Source organism: Falco rusticolus, chromosome 13 (assembly GCF_015220075.1).
Source record: "Falco rusticolus isolate bFalRus1 chromosome 13, bFalRus1.pri, whole genome shotgun sequence".
NCBI lineage: Eukaryota > Metazoa > Chordata > Aves > Falconiformes > Falconidae > Falco > Falco rusticolus.
The window spans coordinates 2,075,975-2,102,861 of NC_051199.1; the positions used below are offsets into that span (position 1 = coordinate 2,075,975).

Here is a 26,887-nt window from a genome sequence, read left to right on the forward strand (position 1 = left end):
AACTTTGCTGCTTGGTATAAAAGGGCTTAAATAAGTTTCTGTGAATACAGGTTATCGTTTATATTAACCACATATATATAATCATTTATATATCCTCAACTTGAAAGTGTATCATTCTAAATGCAACTATAGGTACAAAATACATAGCCCCATTACAGTTTTTTTAAAAAAGGCAAAACATCATGTTTGATTTACTTCAAAATGACAGAGCAGAAAATTTTAGGTTTGAATCAACTAAACATTAAATTGCACTCAAAGCACAAAAGTATCTCAGGAGTTTTATCATAGGTGTTTTAGAATCACAGATCATTTAGGTTGGAAAAGACCTTTAAGATCACCAAGTCCAACTATAAGCCTGTAACTGTCAGCTCCACCACTGAACCACTTTAAAGGTCCCTTCCAACCCTCCTTAAGGCTCAGATAACCCCCATACAGTAGAGTTGCTAAACATCTTACTATAATATCACCATATATATTTGTAGAAGCTTGAAAGAAGTTTCATGGAAAATTGAAACTATATGCAACTTTTTTAAAAAAAGTTTATCCTTCTATTGAAAACCTATTAGTAGTCTCCAATGAGTTACAACAATTTTTAAAAGGGAACTTTGAAATTTCCTGTTCTTACCTGAAGACATTCAACAGTCAGGTGTCACATCCGTGAGATCTACCTTTGATCAACATAAAGGTCCCAGCTTTACAGGCAGTGTGCAAAAGAAAAGCTTTTTGGACTATTTAAGGAGTTTGACTTGTAAAAGGGAGGATTAACAGCTGATTTTGAATGACAGGAGGGGGGGCTGTTTCATTTTGTTTTGATTTGAAGTATGTTTCCCTAAGAACCTGCTAGTCCTTCTAATACAATGATGTATTTTAGGCCTTACCTTAATTATAACTACTCTTAAAAAAGCAAGGCACTGTATAACTAATAATTCTGCTTGAACTGTTTTCACTTCCTTCACATTACCAGTAAAAAAAGATCATTTACCAGTCCAGGGAGTTGATGAGCACAGGCTTCTCCTTACTTGCATCCTTGCCAGTAACGAAGAGCTTTGAGGCCAGTTTCAGCCTTTAATCCAAGCTGCAAAACTGCCACTACCTCAAGCTGCTTAGGGCATCAATTTAAAAAATTTAAGCCATCACCCAAAAAAACCCATGCCATTAATTCTTAAGGAATAAATCCCATCAGTGATGTTATGATGCCATATCAAGACAATACGTGTGCAAGAGTCCTAAAAAGCATTTCCTTGTGTTCACGTAGCACAGTACCTAATCACCATACTTGTGTCATGTAGAAAGTTATGAACAAAACAGACTAGTAAGTTAGCTAAACTGACAATGAACCTGCATACATACTCTCGTCATCACTAAGACCCCACCACACTTAAGAACTAGCCTGTGCTAGAACCAGCATAAACCAGTACATAACTGTAGCACCTTTTTCTGTAACAACTAAGAACATACAGAAGAAATATCTACCCACATTTCACTGTGAGGACGGGAACACCAAAGACTTTCCCCATTTTCCCACACACTCCCACCATTAGATTTTACAGACTGCGTAGCTAGGAAAAAAGCTTATAAGCACTCTTTGCAATAAGAAGCATATAAAGAATTCTGTATTAAAGTTGCACAAAAATTGTTTCAGCTCTTTATGGCTTAAAAAAAAGATTTCAAACATACAAAATGTTGAATTCTGAAACAATTGTTTCCTTTCCCCCTAGGGAACTTTAAGGACAATTATTTCAGCTCACACAGATATAGTTCTGTCTATAAACACTGTTTAGCTTACCTGTGATGAAGTCCTCTGAGTTTACAGCTTTCAGTCAGCATCATTGTCACCTGTACCTCTGAGGCTTGATCTAATTTTAAAAAAAAAAAAAAAAAAAAAAAAAAGAAATAAAGAAACAGCAGATATAACTTTGGAAACAAATCAACATATTAATTAAAATTTGGTCCAGATTTCCAAGTCAGTTAGGTTCATTTGAGCACAAACAGAACTTGTTTGCCTACTTTTCTAAAATGGAATTTAAAAAACCCCAAACGAGTAAGCCAAGTTCTAGGGCATATTTCTGCTTAAACAAATCAGGTGAAGCCAAAAAAGGAAATAAAACACACTACAGGTGCTGACAGACTGAACTTCTGCTACTTCCTGACAGCTTCTGGGCAGGCACGAACTGCCTGCGCTGCAGCATGGACCACATCCTGACACAGGGCCAGTGCTCCTGGAAGAAGGGGAGCATGCCATGCGTTTCCCAACAGTGCAGATGTGCTCAGAAGATGCCGGTTTGTTCCTGAATTACCAGTATAGGCTTCTGCAGTTTACTTCTACATAGGTGGAGACCATTTATTTCTAGATTTACTTATTTACTTGCTCTCCACTTGACACTTGGCAGCTTTAAAATTGTTTGCTGTTCTCTTCCCCACCTTTCAAAAGAAAAGTAGAATCACTGCTGCAGCTAAAATTCAAGCATCTGTGGCAACTCCAGTAACCCACAGCAATCACATCTACTGGGCACAAGTGTTGCCTGTAACCCCTTCCTCACAAGGAATTCTGTTTGGCTCCCTGCCTCTGGTGGCAAGAAGGAACAGTGAAGCTTAATGCGATGTAAATCAGAGCCCTCACAATCCCACCCTCCTCATATCTGGGCACATTTTCCATCCCTCCTTTGTGCTAGAACTAGTACCGGTGTGCCTAGGCAGCAAACTGCCTCACAGGAGAGAGCCCAGCAAAGGCCCATCAGCTTTCCTTGCTGCATTAGGATGGATTTACGTATAACAGACGAATCACACCAACGTTTTACTGCCCTGGGAGGAAGAAGAGAACTCATTTGCTCTTTTCGCTTCTTCACGGTCTTACCCTCCTCCCTATACCAGCTCTGCCACCCTTTCCTAACCGAACTTTAACCCTGCAAAAGAAAATATGACTTTTGACTGAGTTAAGAGCCAATGTGGTCAGTGCCGGTGAGCACAAGGTGGGGAAAGAAAGCACAAAGGCCAGAGGGAGAGCATGGTCTCCCCACCATGGCAATGGCAAGCTCTAACCATACTACACAAACTGACATTTAGCTTTCCAGATCTGCTGGAAGTGAAGACAGCTTCAGGCACGCAGGTCCTGCCTGAGGAGGGTTCATCAAAAGAAATCACGCAACTCAAGAAACTGTGAGCTTCATCAGCTGGATTGAGAAGGTTCCCCTTAACCAGAGAAAGGAATGATATCCCAAGACAAACTACTCCAAAGGCTGCTTACCACCCTGGCTCAAGAGAAATTAAGGAGGCGGCATGCCTTCCTGAATGCATACAGGCACTATAAAAGGAGGAGATTGGGAAACAGAGGTTATAAATGCAGAAACAGGTCCCAGCCAGAGGCACTGAACCCTGAGCATGCTTGGAAACCCCTAAGAAGCATCGCTGCCTAGACCCTGTACAAGCTGGAAGGACAGAGACCACCAAAAGCCAAAACACGGTGCTCTACAGAAGTCCAGAGAGTGAGGTGCCACTATATTAGTGGCAATTATGGCTGCAATATATTATGCAATGCATCAAAACAGTGCATTTCCTTGTATTTGATAACAAGTACATATGGGGGGGGAGGGTACGGACAGGTTCTTGCAGTGCAGGAGACACTTAAGTAATGGTCAGCTGAAGCCTCTAGTTTGCACTCCAACAGAGGCATGAGAAACAGCAGGTCCTACCTACTGTGCAGCAATAGCACTCGAGTGTTTCATATTTGATGAATTTGATACATAGGAGACAGACTTCAAAAAGCTTGTAAACAAGAAACAAGATACTGTATTAAAATGAAGTTATATAGGCATGAATGGCTGAAGCATCCAACTTATAAAGGGCAAGAAGCATTAAAAATAGAGGTGTAAAAACATATTATAAGAAGTTAGAAGAACTGCCAGCAGGCTACTAGTACACGGCTTCAGGTTTAAATACATTGACTACTACAACTGAAAGTCCACAAGCTCTTCAACCCAGCACATAATGAAGGGAGGAAACAGATTAGTAGATCTGAGTTTAAACTCTTTGGCCCTGTGCTCGCGTAACTGGTTTGCTTTTAGTTATAAGAGCCACCATGCAATAATTTGAAGCTCTAAATCAAAGATTATTTAAGACTGGCTTTAAAATCTACGGAACAAGTTAACCTGGTCTGGACAATGCACCTATTCATCCCTTCACGCTAACACTGGGAGAGATTACACTCTTCTGCCGATGCCTTTCCCTTTCCATCACACAGAGTGTTTTTCAGCAGGTCACTGTTACGTTTCATTATTATTTTTTTCAGCTCAGAGACACTACCCTGTAGTTGTTGAGCACCCAAAAGCATGATTGACTCCCATTCAAGTATATACGGAAATCAAAATCTTATCTTGTGAAACAGTCCCAGCATCCGTATTGTGTTTTCTTATCAATATTATTTCCTTGTTTTCTGTATGGAAAAAACTTACACAACACCAACAAATTCAACATACTCGGAACAAACAATAGCAGTACAAGGCTAATCTTCCTCTAACTTAGACCAGTGCCAATTTAGAACCACCACACAATTTGATTATTGTGCTTCTGTACTAGATATAATTCAAAACAGAATATAAATCACCACTTTGAGTAATTTAGTCAAAAGTGGGTAAAAAAGGCATCAAAATAATGCTACGGCAACAGTCCCCACTGCAATCAGACTTCCTTTTAAGGCCATTTTATTTAGTTACACATCAAAAAGTACATGTAAACAAACTATGTCACATTTGGTACATTATAACCACTTTTCAAACATCCAACAGACAGGTTTTCATAGCTTAGGAAGACTGTGACTTTGGTAATATTTTTATTTTTAAATAATTTTTTGAAAATTATTATTATTTAATTAATTTTAAATAAAAAACTGAGGAATCTGACCATCCTGCACTGAAAACCCTTAAAAGCAATCCAGAAAAACCACAGCATTTCTGGCTTCGGTATCACAAACAGGCAGTCCCAGAGCAAAGCCAGTGACAGCCATGACCCAGCAATTCCAGCTCGCTGAGACTTTTTCCAAGGACATATTAAGGTGAATCCCACAAATTTCATTTTCCTGCCTGGGCCAAAGTGTAATCCTGTGCTGACACCATATATCAATCTCTAAGCATTACACGTAAGCACACACACGTGGGCACTTTATTCACAGAATTGTTTGTATAGCCACACAAAACGAGACCTGAGGAATGATCTTGTCAAACACACAAGAAGGCCCACAGGCTTTTGCGGTTCACTTTTTCTGTACTGGATCCATGAAGTCATTTGATACGAACACAGCCACACAGCTAATGAGGCGGGAATAGGGAGAAAGCCTCCCACAGAGCCAGAAACCTTTTTAATGAGAACAGCACCTTGAAGCCATGACAGAGGAGGTCATAGTCTCCCACATATTAAATCAGAAAAACAAGCCCAAGTTTAAGTCAAACACTCCAGAGCAAGGTAACAAGGACTTGTTGCACAACTTTTTCAAAGCCCTAAAAAAGCTAAACTTCCCTCTGAGATACCAACACTATTTGTGATTAAGAATACATCAGTGGAGAACAACTCACACAGCTGCAGCCTGATGATCATGAGGTGTAACCAGGTCAGTACTACTTAGCCCTGAAAAACTGTCATATATTTTTCACAAGGCTATCACACACCAACAGCTGAGTAACTGAACAGCAAAGACTTGAGGTCACATGAGTGAAGAGAAGGATTTAATACCCAGTAGTATTTCTAGATGTTCAACTAGGACCAAAAAAGGTCCAACTTTCAGCAAGTGCTTAAAAACAAAACTACTTGAGATGGATGTAAACTCATTCCAGAACTAGGAAGATGCTTTTAAAGCACTGGTTTTACCCTTTCTGTGCCAAGAACCTGGCTGTGAAAGTCTACCCTAAGGCACAGAGAAGAACAAGCTAGGATTTCAAGAAGCCTTGATACTGCTGCAAGTTTATCTCATGATATTATGTTATTTGTGTATAGCCAGGCACAATGGGGCTCTTGGCACTACTATTTTTATATAAAAGCTAATCTCTCCACATAATTCTGGCAAGTGTTACATGTGCTGAGGCCCTTCCTGGTTCATGGGAAGAAAGAGCACCTATTCGATTCTTACCAACTTCTCAAAGTCCATCTACAAAACTGCATTTTACAGTCCTTCTTCATCAAAACTCACCAGTCACATGAATCACTGCAACACTACCGTGAAAAAAAAAACATCTCTTAAGACGTTTTGCTATGACACTAACATTGCAGCAATTTGATTGCTCCGAGACTGGGCACTCATAACAACTGCAGAGCATCATGTTCTACATTCACTAGGTGGTAGTTTATCAGAAAAGAGTCACTCCACCTCTCAAATTACTTACCAGAGATGAAAAGCAGCAATTACCTGGATATTGCAGTGGGTTACCGATTAGTTGGATGGCTTTCAAGAATAACATTTTAAGTCAGACCTCCTAGAATCTCAAAATAGCAAAGCACAGCACTTAAAGACTTTAGATTGTAGCACAGTCACTGAAATCTGTTTCTTCAGACAGAAGACAAAGCAGAATCTTAAAAGCAATATAACCAAAAGTTTCAACACCGAAGTCGTTCCAGAGCCCTTTCACAGCCTACTATGGGCAGTAACACACAGCAATTTCTTTCAGCACTCCTATCAGAAGCAGCTCCACAAACACTGTAGCTAGGAAGTCTAAGGCTTCCAACAAACACATTTCCCAATAGAAACATTCAAAAAGCTGTTTTACCCAGAACTTTCTCACCTTTGGACCATTTGTAACATCTTGTTCCCACGCAAACTTCCTTCCATCTCATATTACAAGCTAATATCCCCTAACATCAGAATATTTATACAATCCATTTTCTATACGGCTACCTGTTTTCACGAAGCTTGTATTACCCTTATTATCTTTCAGACCTATGAGCTTTGCCAAATACGCTGTGACAAAGTCCACAAGCTCAAGTTATTGAAGGGTGAAAAGCACAGAGGCAGGCACAATGGTCACAGACTGTGTCCACAGGAACTGAGGTGTAGTACTAGAACTACCCTAAATGTTCCGCTTCAGGTAAGAAATGCTCCTAGTACCAACACATCCTTTTTAATTACAGCTACTTCAGCACAGCAATTAATTACGTACAATTCCTCCCGAGGCAGAATTCAATCCCAGTTCAAAGAGAATACATGCCTGAATACTGCTTTAACCCTTCTACACAGTCTTTGGGTTTTTTTGGAAGAAATTCAACCCTTAAAGACTACCCCCAGTTCATGCCTGTTGTGTATGACATTTTTAACGCTGCTAGCGGCCATTCTTCAGAACTTTTCTTCAATGCAAGGACGAACTGCTTCCGGAATGCAAGTAGTCACAATCCAGTCTGCTTTTTGATAATTAGAAAGTAAAATAAATATACAAAAATATTTATGCTTTAAAACTTCAAGAAGCCCCAACAGTTAGACAGTGAAAAGTTACTGTGGAAGCCAGTAGCGCATCTGCCTACCACAGAAGCGAAGGAAAACCACCTTGCTCCTGTTTGGCAGCTCTACTGCATATGCAAGTCTAGATCGATGCAGAGGCATTTGGGTAATAGCTATACTTTCATACATTAACCGCTATCTCTTTACAAGGCATCCATGCATCCTACGAAATTCTGATCTCCTATATGTCAAGAGTTACATAACAAATAACAACGTAAGGTTACAACATAAGACACTGTGCTCAGTCTTGTTAAAATTTCAATAGAGCAGGATTTCTCCTCCGATCTTAATATCAAGGCTATTTATAATGAAATGTTTGTTTCCACACCACAATCGCGAAAGCTTATTTTCCACAGCAAGGCAGTTCAAATCCAAGCCTAAATTTGGTAAGTGATTCAACATGACATTGCTAAAACAGGGAATGCTGTTCAGGTTTTCCTACATTACAAATGCACACGCAATTTTAAATCACAGAGAAGGGCAGAGAGAAGCATGGTTTGGGAATACTGCTATTTCCCTACATAAAATACCACCAGAATCTAAGTAGCGACAGTGAATAGCAACAAGTAAAAGGCTCTTTGCTTAGTAATCCATTTAACTTAAAACGAAGCCAAAAGCATAGGTAAATGTCAAGTGAAACTGGGGCAGAGAGAAATTGCTGATTTAATGTTTCTAAGTCTATCTAAAGGGCAGCAGCTAGTAAAATTGAAATACAGGTAGTGATTTTAATTAAGTAAATGGAAGCGTACTGTAGATTAGTTTTTCCTCCTGCAGAAGCATAAGGAATAGTAAATCTTTAAATTATGGACATCAACCTCTGAAAGCTGCTACACAATAATTTTTTTGATGTATAAGGTACTATTTTAGGTGTCTCAGGGTATTTTCTTCATGAGCCATGACTGACAAATACAATGCATCTCTAAGCTGGTATTCAGAAATGTGCTACTTTACCCTAATTCTTTACATTTAAGTATCTTCCTTTATGAAGACACTTAAGAATTTAGCTGAGAATTGAAGCAGCTCTTTTCTTGAAAACTTTGTCATCAACCTTCTTCTACAGAACCAGGATCCTGTACTCTTGATAGTGGAAGGTTAAATACTTTTAACAATTAACTTAAATACTGTACATTTAAGTCATGAACTTAAACTTATAAATATTTTCACAAGGCAGCGCTTTTAAGAATGAGCTGCCCAGAATAATAAATTCAATGCAATTTAAACTGGTACCTTGGGAACAACTGTGTATACTCCAGGTTGTGGTATTCTCTATTTCTAACACAAACAAGAAACCCTTCAACTAGGTTAACACAAAGCTTATTATACACACTTCAGTCACCTAAGAATGCCTAAGGCTTTGCAAAGCAGGGGAAAGCTAAAGTTCTCAGGATCTCTACTCTTGCACCTCCTAACTGTGCTGAAGTCCTCAGGGGTCACCAGCTTGCACTTGGCCTGGTTCTTAAGCTGGCGAAAACAGACACCACGTGAATGAAGGCAGTAACAGGTCTGCACACTATGGACAGATAAGTCTCACTTGTTTTAACAAACAACATTTAACATCGACTAGGTTTCCTCATATCTACAACTCAGCACAAACCCACACTGCAAAGTGCATGTTTTGGCTCACAGTAGAAAAGTCCTGTGTACTACAAATACTCTGAGGGCAGCTGCAGTCCTGAGATGTACCAGAGGAATTCATGGTAAGGTCCTTCTCCCAAGCTTTCATTACAGCACCATGATCTATAGTCTATGTGGGTGTACTTTGAGCATCTCCTCTTAACTAGATTAACAATAAATAAAATTTTTTAAAAGTATAAGTTACAGGTAGCCAAGAATGCTGAAAGAGTTCTTTAGTGACTTAGGATGACATGAACAAAACTCAAAGCTTTGTTAAAGTTGGTAAAATGATGAACTCTTAAGAGTTAATCTTCCCTCACATTATGACTTTGTTTCCAGTGCTTTTCATGGGTGGTTTGTTTTTAAACACTCTTTTCTTGTATGTAAGAAAAAAAAAAAAATCTTAAGTGGTTACAAAATTAAATGGAAGCAGTCAGATTATCCTGAACAGCACCATTAGTTGTTTTTAACAAAAACATACCTTGGCCAGACCATACTAAATGAGTCAGGGCTCTGCACAGCTCAAACTCACCGCGTATGTTCCTGGAATAACACAATTCCATTTGTTCTGCAAATAATCTTCTCCTTCACAGGAAAAGCACCATTATACAATGTGTTCTTTAAATCAAACGTGAAAATGGTGTGTTTTCTTCCTCTTCTACCATAAGAGGATCTAAAAGATTCACAGGAAAGTCTGCTTCACACCATATAAAGGCAGAAGAGATCTATCAATCACTGGCAAGATACACAACGCCAGCTTTGAGAAACATGCCAACCCAGACACTTCCCAAAGTTGAAGGTGATTGGAAACCTCCTATTGGAAAGGAATGTGAAACATTATAACTAAATAAAACAGTTCTACCATAGAGCAAGAAACACAATGAAGAAAGCAAATGCCAGCTAAGTCTCTCAACTTTCTAACAAAGAACTTATTCAGGTTGTGTTGATCACAGAGTCCAATATCCCAAATATAGTACACACATTTTTGTTCCTACTGCTAATGAGACATACATCCTTATCTTCATGAACGTCCACTTAAAGCAAGAACAAAGGCAAATTATCCACAGCAAAGTCTAAATGTGAAAGAAGGTAAAACTTAGGATGACGACTAGCAAATTAACACAGAGAAACTAAACTGCAAACAGAGAAGAACAACTAGATAACCAACATGAAGGATCTAGAGGAAGTATGAACAAGTGCCATCTTTTGCCCAAGGCTTATGATCTTTGTACTCTCAAAGTTATTAGACCTTCCAGAAAGCTACTTCTAATTTTGCCAACTGATACCCAGTTTTTCCTTTTAAGCTCTCCTCTTTGGCACAGAGCACCACACGTAATGGAAGACTCAGGCATCCAGAAGCACTCTGAAGTGTTAGATGATATAGCATTAAAAGAAAAAACCCAACAGTACAAATTAATGTATTTCATGAACATGCAGGTAGAAGCTTTGTCACTACCCAGGGCATGTTACAACTTTCCTCTGGAGTGCACTACAGTTAGGTGAAAGAAAAAATTCTTCTAGGGATCTGGAGCGAACTTCTGGCACGCTGGGATGAATTCTGCTTTCACACTGTATCTTTATAGAAGATGTGGTGCTCAGATTTCAACAGAAGCATCTCCAACTTTTCAGTCATATCAGCTTACAAGCTATGGAACAAGTAATCACGGAATCAGTTGAAAAGTACTTGAATGACTTCAGGAACGGTTCAGATGAAAGATCCCAAACAATTCTGTGGCATAGGAGAAGCTAGTCAAATAATGCTAAACTAGCAACTTCCAATCTATTTGCCTCCTGCAATGATGTTGCTTTATTAGGATCTAACTCGCCCTCTCAGAGTCTGACCTAACAGGTCAATCCCAGCTTGAGAAAATGGGGAATACAATACATTCCCAGAAACTAATCTCACACTCTCTGAATGGCCTCTTTCACTTAAAGAGTTTCTCTGGACAAAGGTAAGCAGGTCCAGACTTTCTCAGTTCTTACCTATTACCAATTCCTTTAATAGCAGATCACTTCAGAAGGGAGAATAAGTAGTAAGTCCAGAAAAATCAAGGCTTCTTGATTTCAGTTAGCACTCTTCTGTGTTTATAGTAATGCTCAACACCTTACCAAAGGGCTAGAAAACGTCAGGGAAGGAAAGTGGGAAGGGATGCTGCAGTTACTGCCATAACCAGTCAACCATCTTTGCTTTTTGATCCTCTAGGGAAAAGGATCAACCCCAGCGGGAGGTAACTAGATAGGAAAGGAGCAAACTGAGAAGGCTACAAACACACTCCTCTCAGAGTGGGAAATACACATCTAACTATTGTCTGATAAGCCTGTCAGCCACAACTTCCATCTTCTCCAGAATATGAAATGGGAGAACTGACATAACCCATCCTGAAAGGTTATGGATCCTATAATACATTAGCAACTGAAGGAGGAACCCAAGAAAGAAGAGACTCATTATGATAGGCACCTGCTGTTTTATCTATGGCACGACCTTTCTTCACAGATTTTCCCAATGAGCAATTTTTCTCTCATTTATCTCTCTGAATTCATCAAATTCAGAAACCATTACTTGAATGGCACAATAACCCTTGACACCTTTCCCAGTACAGGCAAAGGTCATCTAAGAGCCAGCATACATGTGCTGCCCATGGCACAAGGAAGCCTTCCAGTGCCATGTATACTACTTGTTGGGCCTTCTGAGGCACGTCCAGTGGATAAACATTACCCCACTAGCTTCACCACCCTGCACAATGCAACCCCGCCATGATCAGCAGCTTGCAATGGTAACACCCAACACAAAGCCACTTGCATGCCAGTACACCGGTGTTATGCTGCAGGGGGGAAGGCATTGATCTGGTGACACAGTAGACAATTGCACCAAGGTCATATCTAGACAAAGCTCCCAGGTTGAGGGGAGGGGATTCTCCACCTCTATTCTGCCCTCATGAGACCCCACCTGGAGTACTGCACCCAGCTCTGGGGTCCCTAGCACGAGAAAAACACGGACCTGTTAGAGCTGGTCAAGAGGAGGGCTGTGAGAGTGAGCCGAGGGCTGGGAACACCTCTGGTATGGAGAAAGGCTGAGAGAGCTCAGGTTGTTCAGCCTAGTGAAGAAAACACTCCAAAGAGACCGTACAGCAGCCTTTCAATACTGAAAGGGAAAGGGGGGCTTACAACAAAGACTGAGAGACTTTTTTTTATCATGGCCTGTAGTGACAGGACAAGGGGTAACAGTTTTAAACTGAAAGAGGGCAGATTTAGATTGGACTTAAGGAAGGGTTTGGGTTGTTTCCGTTGGGGGGCATTGGGTTGGTTTTGTTTGGGGTTTTTTGTTTGTTTTTTTAAGGTGAGGGTGGTGAGGCACTGGCACAGGTTTGCCCAGGAAAACTGTGGATGCCCCATCACTGGAAGTGTTCAAGGTCAGGTTGGATGGAGCTTTCAGGAACCATATCTAGTGAAAGATGTCCCTACCCATGGCAAGGTACTACTCCATGATCTTTAAAGGTCCCTTCCAACCCAAGTGATTATGATTTTAATATGAAATTCTAGTTTGGGCACAAGTGTACTGATCATATTTGCCATGTCTAGGTGTTCTCCTTCCAAAGGGTTTCTTCTATTGGCAATACCAGCTTTAAAGCCACAGCAACCACCCTAATGTCAGAACAACATCACAAGTTTCTCAGGCTCTGATCCTGGTAAGAAAGAGGTGGTTTTCCACTCAAGAAGGTTATTCTTCCTCACAGCATCTGCCGAAATAATTTTAGTTCACATTACCTGAAACAACCCACGCTCCTTCCCCATGATTTTCTGTCATTCAGGGTACCACTGGACTTTATTTTATTAATTTCAGAGTGTACAAGACAGTTCTGGAGCAGCTCATCCTTTTTTTTTTTTTTTTTTAATTTGGGGGGAGGAGGGGATAACTTGGCTATACAGACAAAGCCTTTTTACCTTGTTTCTCCCTTCCATGGCCCTCAGCTCCTTTCTTGCCTTCAGCAACAGAGATACTTAAGTCAGTTTAATAGTTCTCATATCCATCTCACTTTTGTGGTCCTGCCCTACTCCTATGTTTGTGCCAAAACAGCAGTGTGTGTGGTCACAAAATGAACAAGATCAAGGAAAAAGTCTGGTTAAGAGAATTTTTGCAGGGTTGTGGGTTTTTTTCCCAAGCAGATTAGATTCCCAACTTATTACATGACCCAGCTGCACACACAGCTATCACAGCCAGGGTACGAAGATCAGGCTGCTTAATATTAGCACTGCAAATGAAACGCTCTAAGAAAGTGGGGATGTTTACAGTTATTTTCCTAGCAACGTTCTGCGGCCCAAACCAGTATTATTTCACAGGCAAGTGTCCCGCAAAATCTATTATAAGCTTTGTCCATATAGATCCTTTTTAAAGCTGAAAAATTCCCTACAGACAACAATTACATGAATACCATTACTCCCTTAAGACCATCCTCCAGTTCCACTGCAGCCAGAAAATCCTTCCCTTGCAAAGGGAAGGCTAGAGAAATCAAGACATGCACTGTGTCAAAGATAAAAGCCACTGCAAGGGAGAAATGCAGCTTTAAGAGTGGAGTGAAAACCCCACTCTGGTAAAGCAGTTAGATAAATGGTGATGGGAAGCAGCTAAATTAAGATCTGTTTTCACAAATGTTATCTTGTCATTTAATCCAGTGCTATAAAAAGCAAGCATGCTTGAGTAGTGCTGTACAGATGTCAAATTGCCCTAGCTCACAATCATTTTGGGGCTCACAAGAGCTCTAGCATTCGTTGACTCTGAATTGGGGCAGAGAACCACCAAATATCACAGTGAAGGGGAGCACAGATTAAGGTAATACTGGTGAACGATGCCCAGGTTAGACTGCCTCATCAGGAGCACCAGGCTCACATGATAAGGGATAAGTCTTTGGGGAACTGTCAATAAAATCAAAATGACAGAGCTGTTAAGCAAGGAGGAGCAACAGAGAAGGACAGAATTCAGACAAGTTGGCAAAATAATGGAAAGAAGCATACTTAGCATACTTTTTGGGGTGGTGGTTTGTTTTTTTTTTAATAGAGGACTCTGCTTCTTGCTAGGAGTCACTACAGGAAAATGCTTGCCTTTATATAAGGGGACCATTACTTTCGTTAAGGCTGTGACTACTTCTGCAGACACTGTTCTACTACCACCATGCTAAATGTTAGCTACCAACATCTTCCAAAGGGGACAGCATATCTACTTTTCACAAGTCCCCCCTGGACTCAACAGGGAGAGGTGCTACAGAATGAAAGCGTGCCATCTCAGAGGCACTCCTGAAGAAATAATGCAAGTATCTTGTGACTACAAGAGTTAACTGTCCCTCTGAATCTAGGAATGCCCACGAGGATGTGCAAGAGGAAAGTGCAGGAAAAGTGAGAGCAGCAAATCCTCATTGTTAAACCCTCCGTGAATCACGTTAGCAGAAACACAAACAGCTGTTCCAGAGCCCAGATCACGCTCTGCTGGCCGACTCGATGCCCAGACAGGTTACCCTGCTGCTGCCCAGAGCACAGGTCACTGTCGTACCCCTCCCACGTTAAGAGTTCAGCCATGCCAGACAGATTAGGAGGTAAGGATTTGTTAGGCAGCAAAGGAGGCTAATTTCACACTGCCTATGTTGATTACACACAGCTGGGACCTGGCTCATAGTAGAAGCTGGACCTTTTAAACTCAACATAGTTTGTTGGAGTGGCAGGTATCGTATCAGGCACCGACCTGTCTTTACAGCCAAAGCACGCCATCCTGCTAAGCCTGCATCAAGAACAACGTGCAGCTAAAGCATGCAACAGCATCCACCCCAAACTGCCACTCCAGACTGTTTCAAGAAATACGGACTCCTTTTTTTTCAGCTATTTTTACTCCAAACCAGGTTGTCTAAGAAATTCCTTCCCTTGAAGTGAACGTGAATAATCTCCTAAGCGGCTTTCCACAAAGAAACATACCAAGAATAATAAAAGCTTGCTTTCTTAAAACAATAGGTTTTTCTTAAAAATGGCACAGAATAAATAGGTAGCGGAATAAATTCAACAACAACAAAATATAGCAGCTTCACTAATTCCCACCTTCTTTAAAATGAGTATATTTAAAAATTACTAGCCAAGCAAAGAAACATTAAAACAAGTTGAAATTCTTATAGAACCTATTTTTTTTAAGAAAGAATTAAAAGTTGTAGAATGAAAAAACAAAGGCAATAATACACCCAATTGAAATGACAAAAATAACTACTGAAGCAACTACTGTACAGGGAATTTAGCAGAACTGTTGTGAACTACTAGAAAACTCTTACAATTATGAGTGTAGGAGAAGGGATATATGTAATATGGTTTTCATCTATAATTACCTTGTTGTTTCTTAAGTCTACCAGCCATGATTTAAATCGCTTCAACAACATGTTTCTTCTGCAAAGCTGGTGTATTTGTATAAATTAAGTTCTAAGTGATAATTCTCATGCCTCAGTAGCAAAGTCTAAAAATGGCAGAAACTATGCCGTATCTTTTGTACAGCCAGCATGTTTTTAGATTTTTAAGAAGAGTTTTGCAGGTGCCTTTTTCAGCAACTCACAGGGGAAAGGGCTGTGGATGGAAAGAATAATGACATGCTAGAGGAAAAAAAAAAGCCAAATATAATTTTTACTTATAAGAATAAGCTAAAGTATTCCAGACACACCAATTGAAGGCACTGGTGGAGAACACATGCATTTTTCTTCCATATAAGATTTCCGTTCTCTCTGGCTGAAGGCACATCCAAATTGGTTTTGCTTTTTAAGAAGTAGCCGTTTTCATATTTTGGAGAGGGAGGGGTTTGTTTTTAAAGATAGTTTTGATACACTCAGCATGCACCACAATCCACACAACGGGATATAAAACCACTACTTTATGTAAACATACCTTTAACAGTTTTGACAAAAACTTGCTTCTCTTTACTGGGGTCTTTTTCTTCTATAAGAATCCCATGGAAAATGCGCCCAAATGTGCCTATTAAGAGAACATACAATTAGTACATATTATGTGGTTAAAACACACTGGTAACATTATCAGAATTTCATATCTATTAAGAAAACACCACCTTAAAACCTATCAGCCACAGCAGAAAGTTAGGAACAACGGCAGTTAAAGCAGAAGTCCTGAATGCCCTATTAATGCAACAATATATAACCCAACCACCTCTCCAGCACGAGATGGACTCACAACTATACGCAGTAAACGCTGAAAGGTTTAGGTAACTAGAACTTAGGGGGGCAACTATGAGAGAGTGAACTAGTGACAGCAGCAGAATCCAGTTAAATTAAGCATCAATACTGATGAGGGGTCTATTTGTGGCAGTTCAGTCTTTGTCAGCTGTCTGCACTAAACACTCTAGCTCCATCCTTTTCTCATCCAGCCAGTCTGGAATTCTCCAGTCAAAACATTTCTCACAAAGATGAATTTTTTTTTGCAATGGTCAGGAGGAAATAATGGTTTCAGCCAACCAGTACATATGGAGCAGTTTGAAATAAACGGTATCACATTGTTCAATTATTTCACCTCAGTTGGAAGGTGTTGGGTTTGTTCAAGGGTTTTTTGTCTCCAGCATTTTTCCATTCACAAAATTTTAATGATGCTGTTTGCAGGAGGAGGAGCTACATTAACAGCTGGAGTAAGAATGATTGCAGTATGGCAACACACACTTTTTATAAAAGTCAGGTTGACAACGCTTTTCTGTCACACTATTACCATGGCACCAATTGTGTGCCTCATCTTCATGCAGTCTATTCGCATGTTACATCCCTTTCCCGTTGATTTGTCCTGTCTGATTAGGTTGAAAGATCTTTGATAGGATTGCCTTAGCCTGGTCGTGCATCTTCTGGCATGCAGTGCGGGTCTCATTATGGTTTTAAATACTTAGGCAGGGACAGTACAACACTTATATCACCTATCCTAGGACTGCAAGTAAACCCTGCAAGACTGGGGTCTTCAAATTGTAATCTCACTAAGCAGGAATTTAACCAAGGAGACTGCAAGGCAACCATAAATATACAGCATGAATTATTTCACAGTAAACTAACACACACACCCCCCATCTTGGCTCTTGAAGACATCAAAAAAGTGCCTTAAATACCTATTTCCAGTATAGAGATAGACATAAAAATCAAAGGGAAGATAGCATCTTGTACTGAAACATGTTAGGGTATCAAGCTACCCATTTGTAAGCGCTGGAATTAAAGAGAACGTGGAAGCATGTAACAGCAGGTATGGCTAGAAAGTAATTTTACACGATCCATTATCTCAACATACTAAGACTGTAACATAGCGTGTCTGTATGGTCCACCATTTGGGGTTTTGTTTTCAGGGCTGTGTGGGTTTTTTTGTTGGGTTGGTTGGGTTTTTGTGGTTTTGTTGTTTTGGGGTTTGTTTTTGTGTTTTTTAAACAGCACCCTGAAAGACTCCCACCTTAGCAGGAAGTGTACATCACTGGTGTGCTATAACTTTCAGACACAGCACCATGAACATGCTACTTCTGCCTTGCTCTCCACTGAGCTTTTTTGCAAATTAAGCTGTTTGCATTCCAGACTGGACATTTAAGCTGTTTCCCTGTTTCACTAGAAAACAGTAAAGGTCCATTTACTGTTAACATCTGTTCCATTTGCTAAACCATAGCTATTCCATTAGAACCCTTTTTTTCTTTGACACCTACATTTTTGCCTTACATCTGTTACAGCGTGAGCTTGAAGCAGGTTCAGAATCACGTGCTGTATTGCTGGGCTTGCACAAAAGGCCCCTACAGATCCCTCTTCCTTTGCACACTCTCACACCTGGTGCTTTGCATTTTCCAGCTGGTTACACCACAGCAGAACCATAATCTCCTAAATTATTAAAATGTTAAATAAGCTAGCTACATTATGGAAAGTTTATACTTGAAGTTTATAATGAACCTCTGACCAAAATCTACAAACTGTTTAAGATCCATTGGCAGCACTTCGGTACTGCCGAAAATTTTACGCAGACATTTCTATTAGTTGCTTCTTCCTCTCTGAAACTCTTTTGTTCTTAGATGACAGAGGCTCAACTCTGTTATGATCATGAACTAAAACTGATGACTGTTCATCAGGTTCCGTCTTCTAGTCCTCTGACTAACTTTTAAAGATTCCAACAGACTCAAAAAACAGCTGAGGCCAAGAAACAAGATCCCATTATTAACTGGGTCCACAATGCATTTGACAGCTGTTTAAGCCGCATTTCACACAACAGGGCAGCTCCATCACTCAGTGCTAAATGGCTGAAGTATAGCTGTGGCACTGAGTCACTTCTAGTCATCAGATGACTCCTAACGTCACAGCTACAGGCAACAGACAGCACAAAGGAACACACTGCGTATCCAGCATGCAAAGGAAGCTTTCTGCAGAACCAACATTGGAGCTGAGCACAAAGCTACCTCCTTAGAGATTTAGAGACATACATTAAATGGGGAGTGTTAGCATCCTCCCATTGTTCTGCAGACAGTAACGCAAAGCATTTAGCAGCTCTACCTCCAAAGGATGAGTATCTCTGATCTCCAGCTATGGAAATTTTGATTTCTCATGAGGCTCAGGGAACACAGACTTGAAGTTCAGCAGTAAAGATTAATGACAAAACCCCCAAAATACTTAAGCTCATTTCCCAAATTCAGCATCAACAGGATGCAAATTGTGCATCAACATGCACAATGAATGTTGTGCATGAACATTTCCAAAGTAAACATTAAACAAGACAAAAGTATCAGGTAATCTCTGAATTTTTCACATCAGAGCTGTAAATGTTGCATCTGCTAATTAGATTTCCAAAGAAGTGATCAAATTGTGATTATGAGTTTAGACAACTGAGGTTTTTCTGGGCTTTGTGGTTTTGTTTAATTTGATTGTTTTTTGGGTTTTTTTTTTTTGGTACAGTGAAGCTCTCATGCAGTAACTCACCCAAGTAAGTTACTTTGCCACTTAAAGCCCTAACTGATTACCTCATTCCTTAGCCATCTAACCCTTTCCTTTATTTAAAAGACCAGATTATTACGACAGACAAGCTGAATGATTTACTGAACACAATTAGTCGCTCCCCCGTTCTAATGAATTCTGGAACCTGCTTTCCCCACCCCCACACACCCCAAATGCAAACATCATTCATCATTCTCCTCCAAAGCTATGAAGATCAGAAACGTCATCCACGATTAGTTTCAGAAAAACCTAGCTGTAACTGTAACTATATATATATATACACCACGTTACAGCAGCAAGTGGCTGAGTCTTGTAAATACCTTCTTGGAGCACATCTTTTAGAGTTATCCTCTCCCTGGAGATGGCTATGTCCTTCACTTTGGCTTTTGCTTCCATTAGAGTGACGCTTTTAAGATCATTCTTCTCTATCCGTAATGTAGGATAACCTGAGGAGCCAGCAGAGCCAAACAAACCAATATAAATACCCTTATAATGAGAACACAAGCACATTGCCTCACCTCAGCACCACCTACAGGTATAAAGACATGCAAGCAGCATGTACTTTAAAAGATTATGTATTAATCTTAAAAAGATTATAGTATTTAACAACAGAAAACACAAGAGAAGTCATGTGTGAACATAATTATCTGCAGGGAAACAAAAAAAAAATCACGCAGGAATTCTGTGGAGTGTCGCACAATCAAGACTCATTATTAACAACAAGTTAACAAAACTCCTTACGTACTGAGGCCAATTAACGCAACACTGCACTGCCCTTAACAAGGAAATGAAGACCTCGGTCAGAGACTGTCAGAAGACTTGGAGCGAGGAGGATGCCTTACCGCAGCAGGACATAACCAAACTACCAGTGCCCTCTTCTGGTACTTCTCGATATCTAGAGACACTAATGTAGTCAGAAAGGCCTGAATATTTTTGTGCAAGTTTAAGAATTATTAGAGAAATCTTGAGAATTACTTTCATGATTTTTTTCCCTCCATAATTTAAATATTACTGAAAACAAAGTTAATATGACTGTGGAAGGACTAAGAATGCTCTTCCGGTTTATTTTATGCATCCAACCTTTTTTCTTCTTCTATTTGTTTTCACCATTTCCTCTGCGACAGGGGTGTCCCAAAAAAAGGTAAGAGACATTCTGAAACAATGAGGACTGAACACAGCAAACAGGTGCCATGTGGCATAGTGGTTACCACTCTTGCCAAGGTGAGGAGGGTTTAATCATCACTATGGGCTTGGTCTTCTCCCCTTTTGTCAGAGGCTCAGCTAAGGAGTTTCCAGGGATCATATTCAAATTAATCAAATGGCGGTCACTTAGAGGGTAAACCCAAAACCCAAGGTGACAGGACATCAGCAGCACAACAGGATCTTGGGATAAGAGGTGGAAAATAAAAAGCTGGGAGATGACTTCAGGTGGCAAGAGGGAAAACCAGCTCAAAAATCAGTTGCATGCTAAGGTAGGTCTCTTCCAAACTCTGTGGAAGAGTTTTTCTTGATATTATATATGTGTGTATACGTTTTTAATATTTATATAGTATATACAGATATATATTTATATTAATCCTTCTACTAAATAAATTTTAAAGGCAGCTCTTTGAAAGGGAAAAAATGAACTAATGACAAAAAAGGTCTATTTTTTTTTCAGGGGATATTGTACAGCTTAGAAGGCAGGCAAAACTTTCCCAAAGTTACAGTCCATTCTTAGGCTAACACCTGCTTCCACGCCTGGGAAGGAAACAGGAAAACACAGTAGGGATGAACAGTAATCATGACATTTCTGCAGTGCTGCCTCAGGAATTGGGATCATCAGTACCACTACTAAGTGCAACCAGAAGACAATGGGAGAGATTTTTGGGTCTTATTGGCTGCTTTTTAACAAAAAAAATAAAACCAAAAAAAAAAGGAATTAATCATTGCATTTATCTAGCTCAAAATAACAGATCTGTCTTGGGTTTTCTACTCATTAGATTGCTGAACAAAGTCACTGCAGCTAATTAATGCAAAACTCAATGATCTTAAAGGTTTTTTCCAACCTAAATGATTCTATGATTCTGTTGAGCATTACAGAACAGAAAAATCACTGGTGGCAGCAGATGAAAACAGGAATCATTTAATTTGTACTTCTGACAAGGTCAGGAGTGCCAGGGTACTAGTATTCCAGTCTGGTAGTTCCCACCCTGAGAAAAACAGCAATTTGAACTTAACAGAGAGATAGTTTGTTCCTCTGGCTGGGCTTCCCCATTTTTCTCACTCTGTAACATAAACCCTTACCTCACTTCAGATCTTTTAACGCAGGCTCTCCAGCAGCTACTCAAGCCAGTTGAGTATGGGCTAAGTCCTACCCTCCTCCATTGCTCAGCCATGTAGACCTGTACCCTCCCAAGCACCAACCTTGGTGCTCATACAGTTAGGCTACAAGCCAGTTCAGAGACCTGAGCCTACCAAAAACCCATCACTCTACAAAAGAAGTCAGTTTTTGCCTGGTTCAGCAGAAAAGAAAGGCTCATGGTCAGTCCAATGAGACTCAACTGCCAAGGAACTGGGCAACCCAAGTGTCTCCCTGCACTGCCTGGCTTCCCTACAGTCTGAACAGTCCCTTCCCTGGAGCGATGCTAGAGCAGACAGACAATAATTAGAGGAGCAAACATTCCACACATAATAAATACCTTCAGCAGTTACAGAATTAACACTGAACACAGCTAGTATCTGGTACCAGATCAGTCTATCAGAGTATATAAACCACTGCCACCCTTCCTTTTAATTCACTCTCTTTTTTACTATTTCATGTTCTTTGAAGCAAACTGTAAATAAAATGATATAATGAATGTATCATCCTTGTAAAGCTTTTTTGCCCATTCATTTCCATTGCGCATTGCAGCAATGAGATGAAAAGAATAACACAATCATCAGTAATACATATGATGACATCACTTGCTTTGTTGTCCACTCAGGAACTGATCCTAGGGCTAGGTGGATACTTCCACTTGCTGTTATCTCTTCCAGTTCTATACCACCCTCTGCTTGGACTACATAAGGCAGCTTCTTTCCAGTGTTAAGCAAACAGATGCTGCACAGATATTGGTGAAGCCTTTCTGGCTGACTGATCTGTGTGCAGGGAGAATACCCTGTCAGATAAAACACAGTATCATGCTCATATGATGACTGCTGGGCCCCAGAACTTAAGGAGGCTTCAATCTTGACTATGGCATGGCTGGATAAAACCACACAGCACATTAACTCGAGGTGCAAACTGACAGAGCCAGATTATTTATTCTCTTCTACTTGATACTGAATTGGTGTGACCCCTATCAACAAATACTCCAGCTGTGTCCAAGAGTGTCTGTTGCAATGGTCCGTAATTAGATTAACACTTACTGGTTACTGGCGTTGCATTATTCGGTGTGTCAGCGCGCAAGTACTGTGTCGTCTGTGTGGAAGGCTGGGATAACCCTTGTGAGCTACTGCTGTCACTAATGCTGTTTTAAAAGAAAATTGGACACAGACATGACTGCTTGTCACTGTAATGAATTCGAAGTTAAATAATCAAAGTTAAAACCAGAACATTTTCCAAGCTAGATTTTGAAAGAATGGCATTTTTGAAGTCTCTCACACATTAAAACGTATTTCAGGTAACTCAAAAATCTTGGCACTTCTGTTATTTAAGCATGAACAACTTCCTCCTATTTGCTTTGCAGAATTTGCTCCATTTGCCAGTGCTTCTTCCCCACATTTGAAAAATCAAGGTGACAACACATTTATGGCAAGAACCACTGTCATACCAGAAGCAAAAAACCTGTTATGTCCCAGGGAAGATTTATATGCATTTATTTCATGGTACCAACTTCCTGTTGAGAATCAACGACTACAACAGTTTGAAAGCAGTAGTCTCAGCCAAACCGAGAGGCACCTGTAACACTCCGCAAAGCTTAACCAGGTTTTTCAGCCAGAGTGATCTCCTCTTGCTTGCTCTGGGCATGCCAGCTGCTAGCTCCATCTGCTGCCCTTTAGTTCCTGTGCTGGTGCAAATATCAAAAAGGTATTCCCTAGTTCACTGTTGCAAACGGCCGTTTGCCCTGTACCACTGTACCTCTCTCAGCTCTCTGTTACAGACCAAATTGCCTTAGCCTACTTCGTCATTCCTCCCTCTACGGATACCTGTTGCTCCTTCCAGGGCCACTTACAATGTGCTTTTGAGATATTTTGTTTGAGTAGAAGGACCATAGCTGCACATAGTATTCAAGAGACTGGGAAACCATAGCTTAAACCACAGCAGGATGTTTTGTCTTATCCTCAAGACAAAATCCTACAAAAAAGTAGTTGTAGCTGCAACAGCCTAAAAACAGGTGAGAAAGTTTGCAGGCAAGGCAGTATTTGTCACTACCTCAGACGGCAAGGCCAGGAAAAGCTTTTTTGATGTCCCTCCCAAACACACACAATCATCCCCGCCTTCTTTGGAACTCGAAAGCTTCTCCACTACTGCTGACTGCATTGGGAGAACAAAGAAGAGATTGGGTTTGGGTATAACCCTCTGCCTTGGCAAATGATCAACATTCCATTTGCTTCTTGGGCTGCTATTGAGCACTGACCAAGCAGTACTAGCCATCCTTGTAGCATTTTTAGACATGCTTGGCGATGCCCTTAAGGACCACTGATAGCTCTGAAGCAAGACTTCATTTAAAAGAAAAGAAAGCCAAGTCAGCTCTTCCACACTGTACCATAATTACAGGTGCACCTGCTGAATTTTTTCTTTAGAACAGAATCTACTAATTCTCATAACACAAATGTCAGGCTTACTGATTTATAGCTGGCCTCAATCTCTCTCTGGAAACCTTTTTTAAAGTTCTTCCCACATTCACTCTCTTCCAGGTGTAGGGTTCCAGCACAGTTTTTAGCATGTAAGTAAAAGCTGCAGTTGGTGGCCTAACTACTCCACTTTAAATTCCTTTAGAGTTTTTGAATGAATATTCTCTGGTACCTGCAACTTACTACTGCTTCTTTTAACTGTTCACACTATTGCATCTACAAGCTGCTTCAATATGATCCACTCCTCAGTGAGTTCCCCAGAAAGAAGCGTCCTGGCATGGTCACTGCATTAAACACTCATGCGGAACTTGCATTTCATTTCCCTGCTATGGCTGGAAACTCCTTTTGTAACTTGATCACCTACTAGCCCTACAGATTTCTTTGGCTGGCTTCCTGCTGTAGGCAAGTTTGAAAAAGGAATTATTCCTTTTATGCCTGTTGCAAGTTTGACAAACTACCTTTTGGGTTGGCTTCATTCCATTTCTTAGGTTTAACTTGCTCACGTTTATGAGCTTTCTTAGTTTTCTCACTTGCATACTATGTCAGCTTTTTGAATGGTGCCTCCTTGCTTTTAATAACCTCCACTACCCCACTGTCAAGCCATGCCAACTTTCTTTGGCACTTTTTCAAGTGCTTTGATAGGAGGCATGCAAGCATTCGCTCTGAACTTTGAATACAACGTTCTTAAATAGTCCATGTGCAGCCTGTAAACTCAGCTGCCTGGCTTCAGTTTCTATTTAACAGCCTTCCTCATTTTTATTTAGTTCTGGTTTTTGAAATTAAGAGCAACAGCAGTGGGTTTTTCAGCCTCTGTTGCTCCTGGGAGGTCGTTAACCCTAATGATGTTATCTTCGATGCAGAACCCCTTTAGATCAACGTTTTGGAGCTTGTTATTCAAAACCAAATCAAAAGTTGTTTCTTCTCTCACGAATTTCTTGACTAGATGCTACAACAAGCAGTCACTGATCATATGTAATGCTAGTGCCTAACACTGAGGTTAAATTCTGAACCAGTTTCTCAACAAAGCAGGAAACATCACCTCACAGTCTCTTCATTGGCTCCTGTGCACACCACCCGTTTGGAAAACAAAACTCCACAGATCCTGATTTTCAGGCATATTTTGCCTCTGTTACACCTTTGCTACCATACTAGTTGACTACAGCTCTTACCCAGGAGCCCGTGCAAGGCTTTGCCAGGTCAGGCACCTTTGGGCTCAAAAAACCAAGTCATCCCATTGCTCTCTGAAGAACTAAATCTGCACAAATACCACAAAAATTATCAGGCAGCCATATACTGATGTAGAGCAAAGTCTTTAATACCTGCAAACCACAGAGTATTAACATCAGATTAATTTTTAGCTTGTATCTCCTCAGAAATCAAGTACAGTGGAGTGGATGAAGGGACATCTGATCACACTGCTAGGCTAAGAGTCTCTCAAAAACTCATAGATGACACTATTCACACACTCTATAAACGTAATGCTTTTCCTTTCTGAATTAAAGCAAGCTGCACATCTCTTAACACCTATTTATTAAAAACCCTTAGTAGACAGGCACAAGTGAATTGAGGAAAGCTGGCAAGTCATTCGGTTAGATCATCAGGCCTTGAGAAGGCCTTACTACTTAGTACACCGACATCCCCCAAAAACCAAGTGGTCTGGGGACACCAGAGGAGTGAACGGCAGAAAGAAAAACGAAAAGAAACAAAACAGATGAATGGATAGAGGGGAAGTTAAAAGATAGAGGTACTCTGAGAGACTGCAGGCAGGAACAGAAATGGTTCGAAATATGCTTTCAACACAGGTGACCACCCACAGGACTGACTGTTTTCCAAAGTATTCAGTTTCAAAACTGGCTGTTTCTGAACAGTTGCATCTGACACAGCCTGTTCGCACAGCCTCAGCGGAGCCTCCACCTGCCTTTTCTGCCTCCCTTCCACCTTGGTGTTTAATCCCCACTCAGCTGACCGCACTGCCCTTGGGTTCATCTTACAAGTCCTCTTCACAAGCACGTGCCAACTTGGTTTGCCTGGATTGAAAATACATTTGGAAGAACACCGCATTTTCTGCTTTATAGCCAACCAGTGGTAATCCCCAGACTTAACCCTAAGGCCAAATACTGGTAAATCAGTCAAAATAGAGAAGACTGAAATTCTATCTCTTGTAGAAGTCAGTAATAAACAAATACTTTCAGTGAGGCCAGGCATCTATCAAATCTTTCTTCAGTCCTGACAATCCCTGTAGATCTGATTCTGCCCAAATTTCTTCACTGTGTGTCTTCCACACAACTATTCTGGCAAAAACTCAACAGCCACAACCCTCCCACCCCACAAATCGCAGAGCACCTGCGACTGCTGCCTTTCTGCACTACAGCGCTTACCACAACTCTACAATGGTAGTAATTGCTACAGCTTGACACCAAAAGAGCAAATACTACAGAATGCTCATTTTGCGACCAGAACTCCTACAAATCTGAGTAAACATGTTCCAGAAATGCACTTGAAATGCTTGAATACATACCTGTCATCCAACTCTATCCTTTTCATGCTGTGGAGATGCAAGACAGCTAGTATTATGGCCACCAGGAATATAACAGCACAGCATACACCTACACTGATATAAAACACACGGGTAGAAGTGGTGGGAGCGGCATTGACAGGATCAACTGAAATAGAGAGGTGTAAAGTTAATGAACTTTTATCAGAAAAAATCCAAATAAAAAAAAAAAAGACAACAAAAAAACCCAAACAAACCACAAAACAAACAACATTTTGCTAGCTCCCAGCAGGCTGACATGTCAGGAGGGCAGTGCTGCTGTCCCCAGACTTGCCCCTGGTGTCTGCCACCCAGGTCTGGCAGAGCAGGGAACAGCAGCTGGCCGGCAGAAGTGACCCCAGAAGAGTGGCCACCACAGCTCCTGCTGCAGCAAAGCAGGGCAAGGCCCAGCAAGCCACCCTATGCCTCCATTTATTCACTGAGACAAAAGGAAGGTTCCTACTGAAGGATAAAAGCCAGCCAGGACCC

The 26,887-nt window shown here is 40.6% G+C and overlaps 1 protein-coding gene across 2 annotated transcripts in view; it reads right to left on the minus strand.

Moving 5' to 3' along the window:
- RYK (receptor like tyrosine kinase) overlaps positions 1 to 26,887 on the minus strand; it is a 64,641-nt gene that overhangs the window by 12,073 nt on the left and 25,681 nt on the right. The window contains exons 6-10 of one of the 2 annotated variants that reach the window (XM_037407031.1): positions 26,384 to 26,528; positions 22,438 to 22,538; positions 19,368 to 19,493; positions 15,992 to 16,078; positions 1,787 to 1,856 (exon numbers count right to left, since the gene is read on the minus strand). In XM_037407031.1, the coding sequence (XP_037262928.1) occupies positions 1,787 to 1,856; positions 15,992 to 16,078; positions 19,368 to 19,493; positions 22,438 to 22,538; positions 26,384 to 26,528 (529 nt within the window). Of the gene's footprint in view, positions 1 to 1,786; positions 1,857 to 15,991; positions 16,079 to 19,367; positions 19,503 to 22,437; positions 22,539 to 26,383; positions 26,529 to 26,887 lie in introns of both variants that reach the window. The other variant, XM_037407030.1, reaches the window with a different exon arrangement.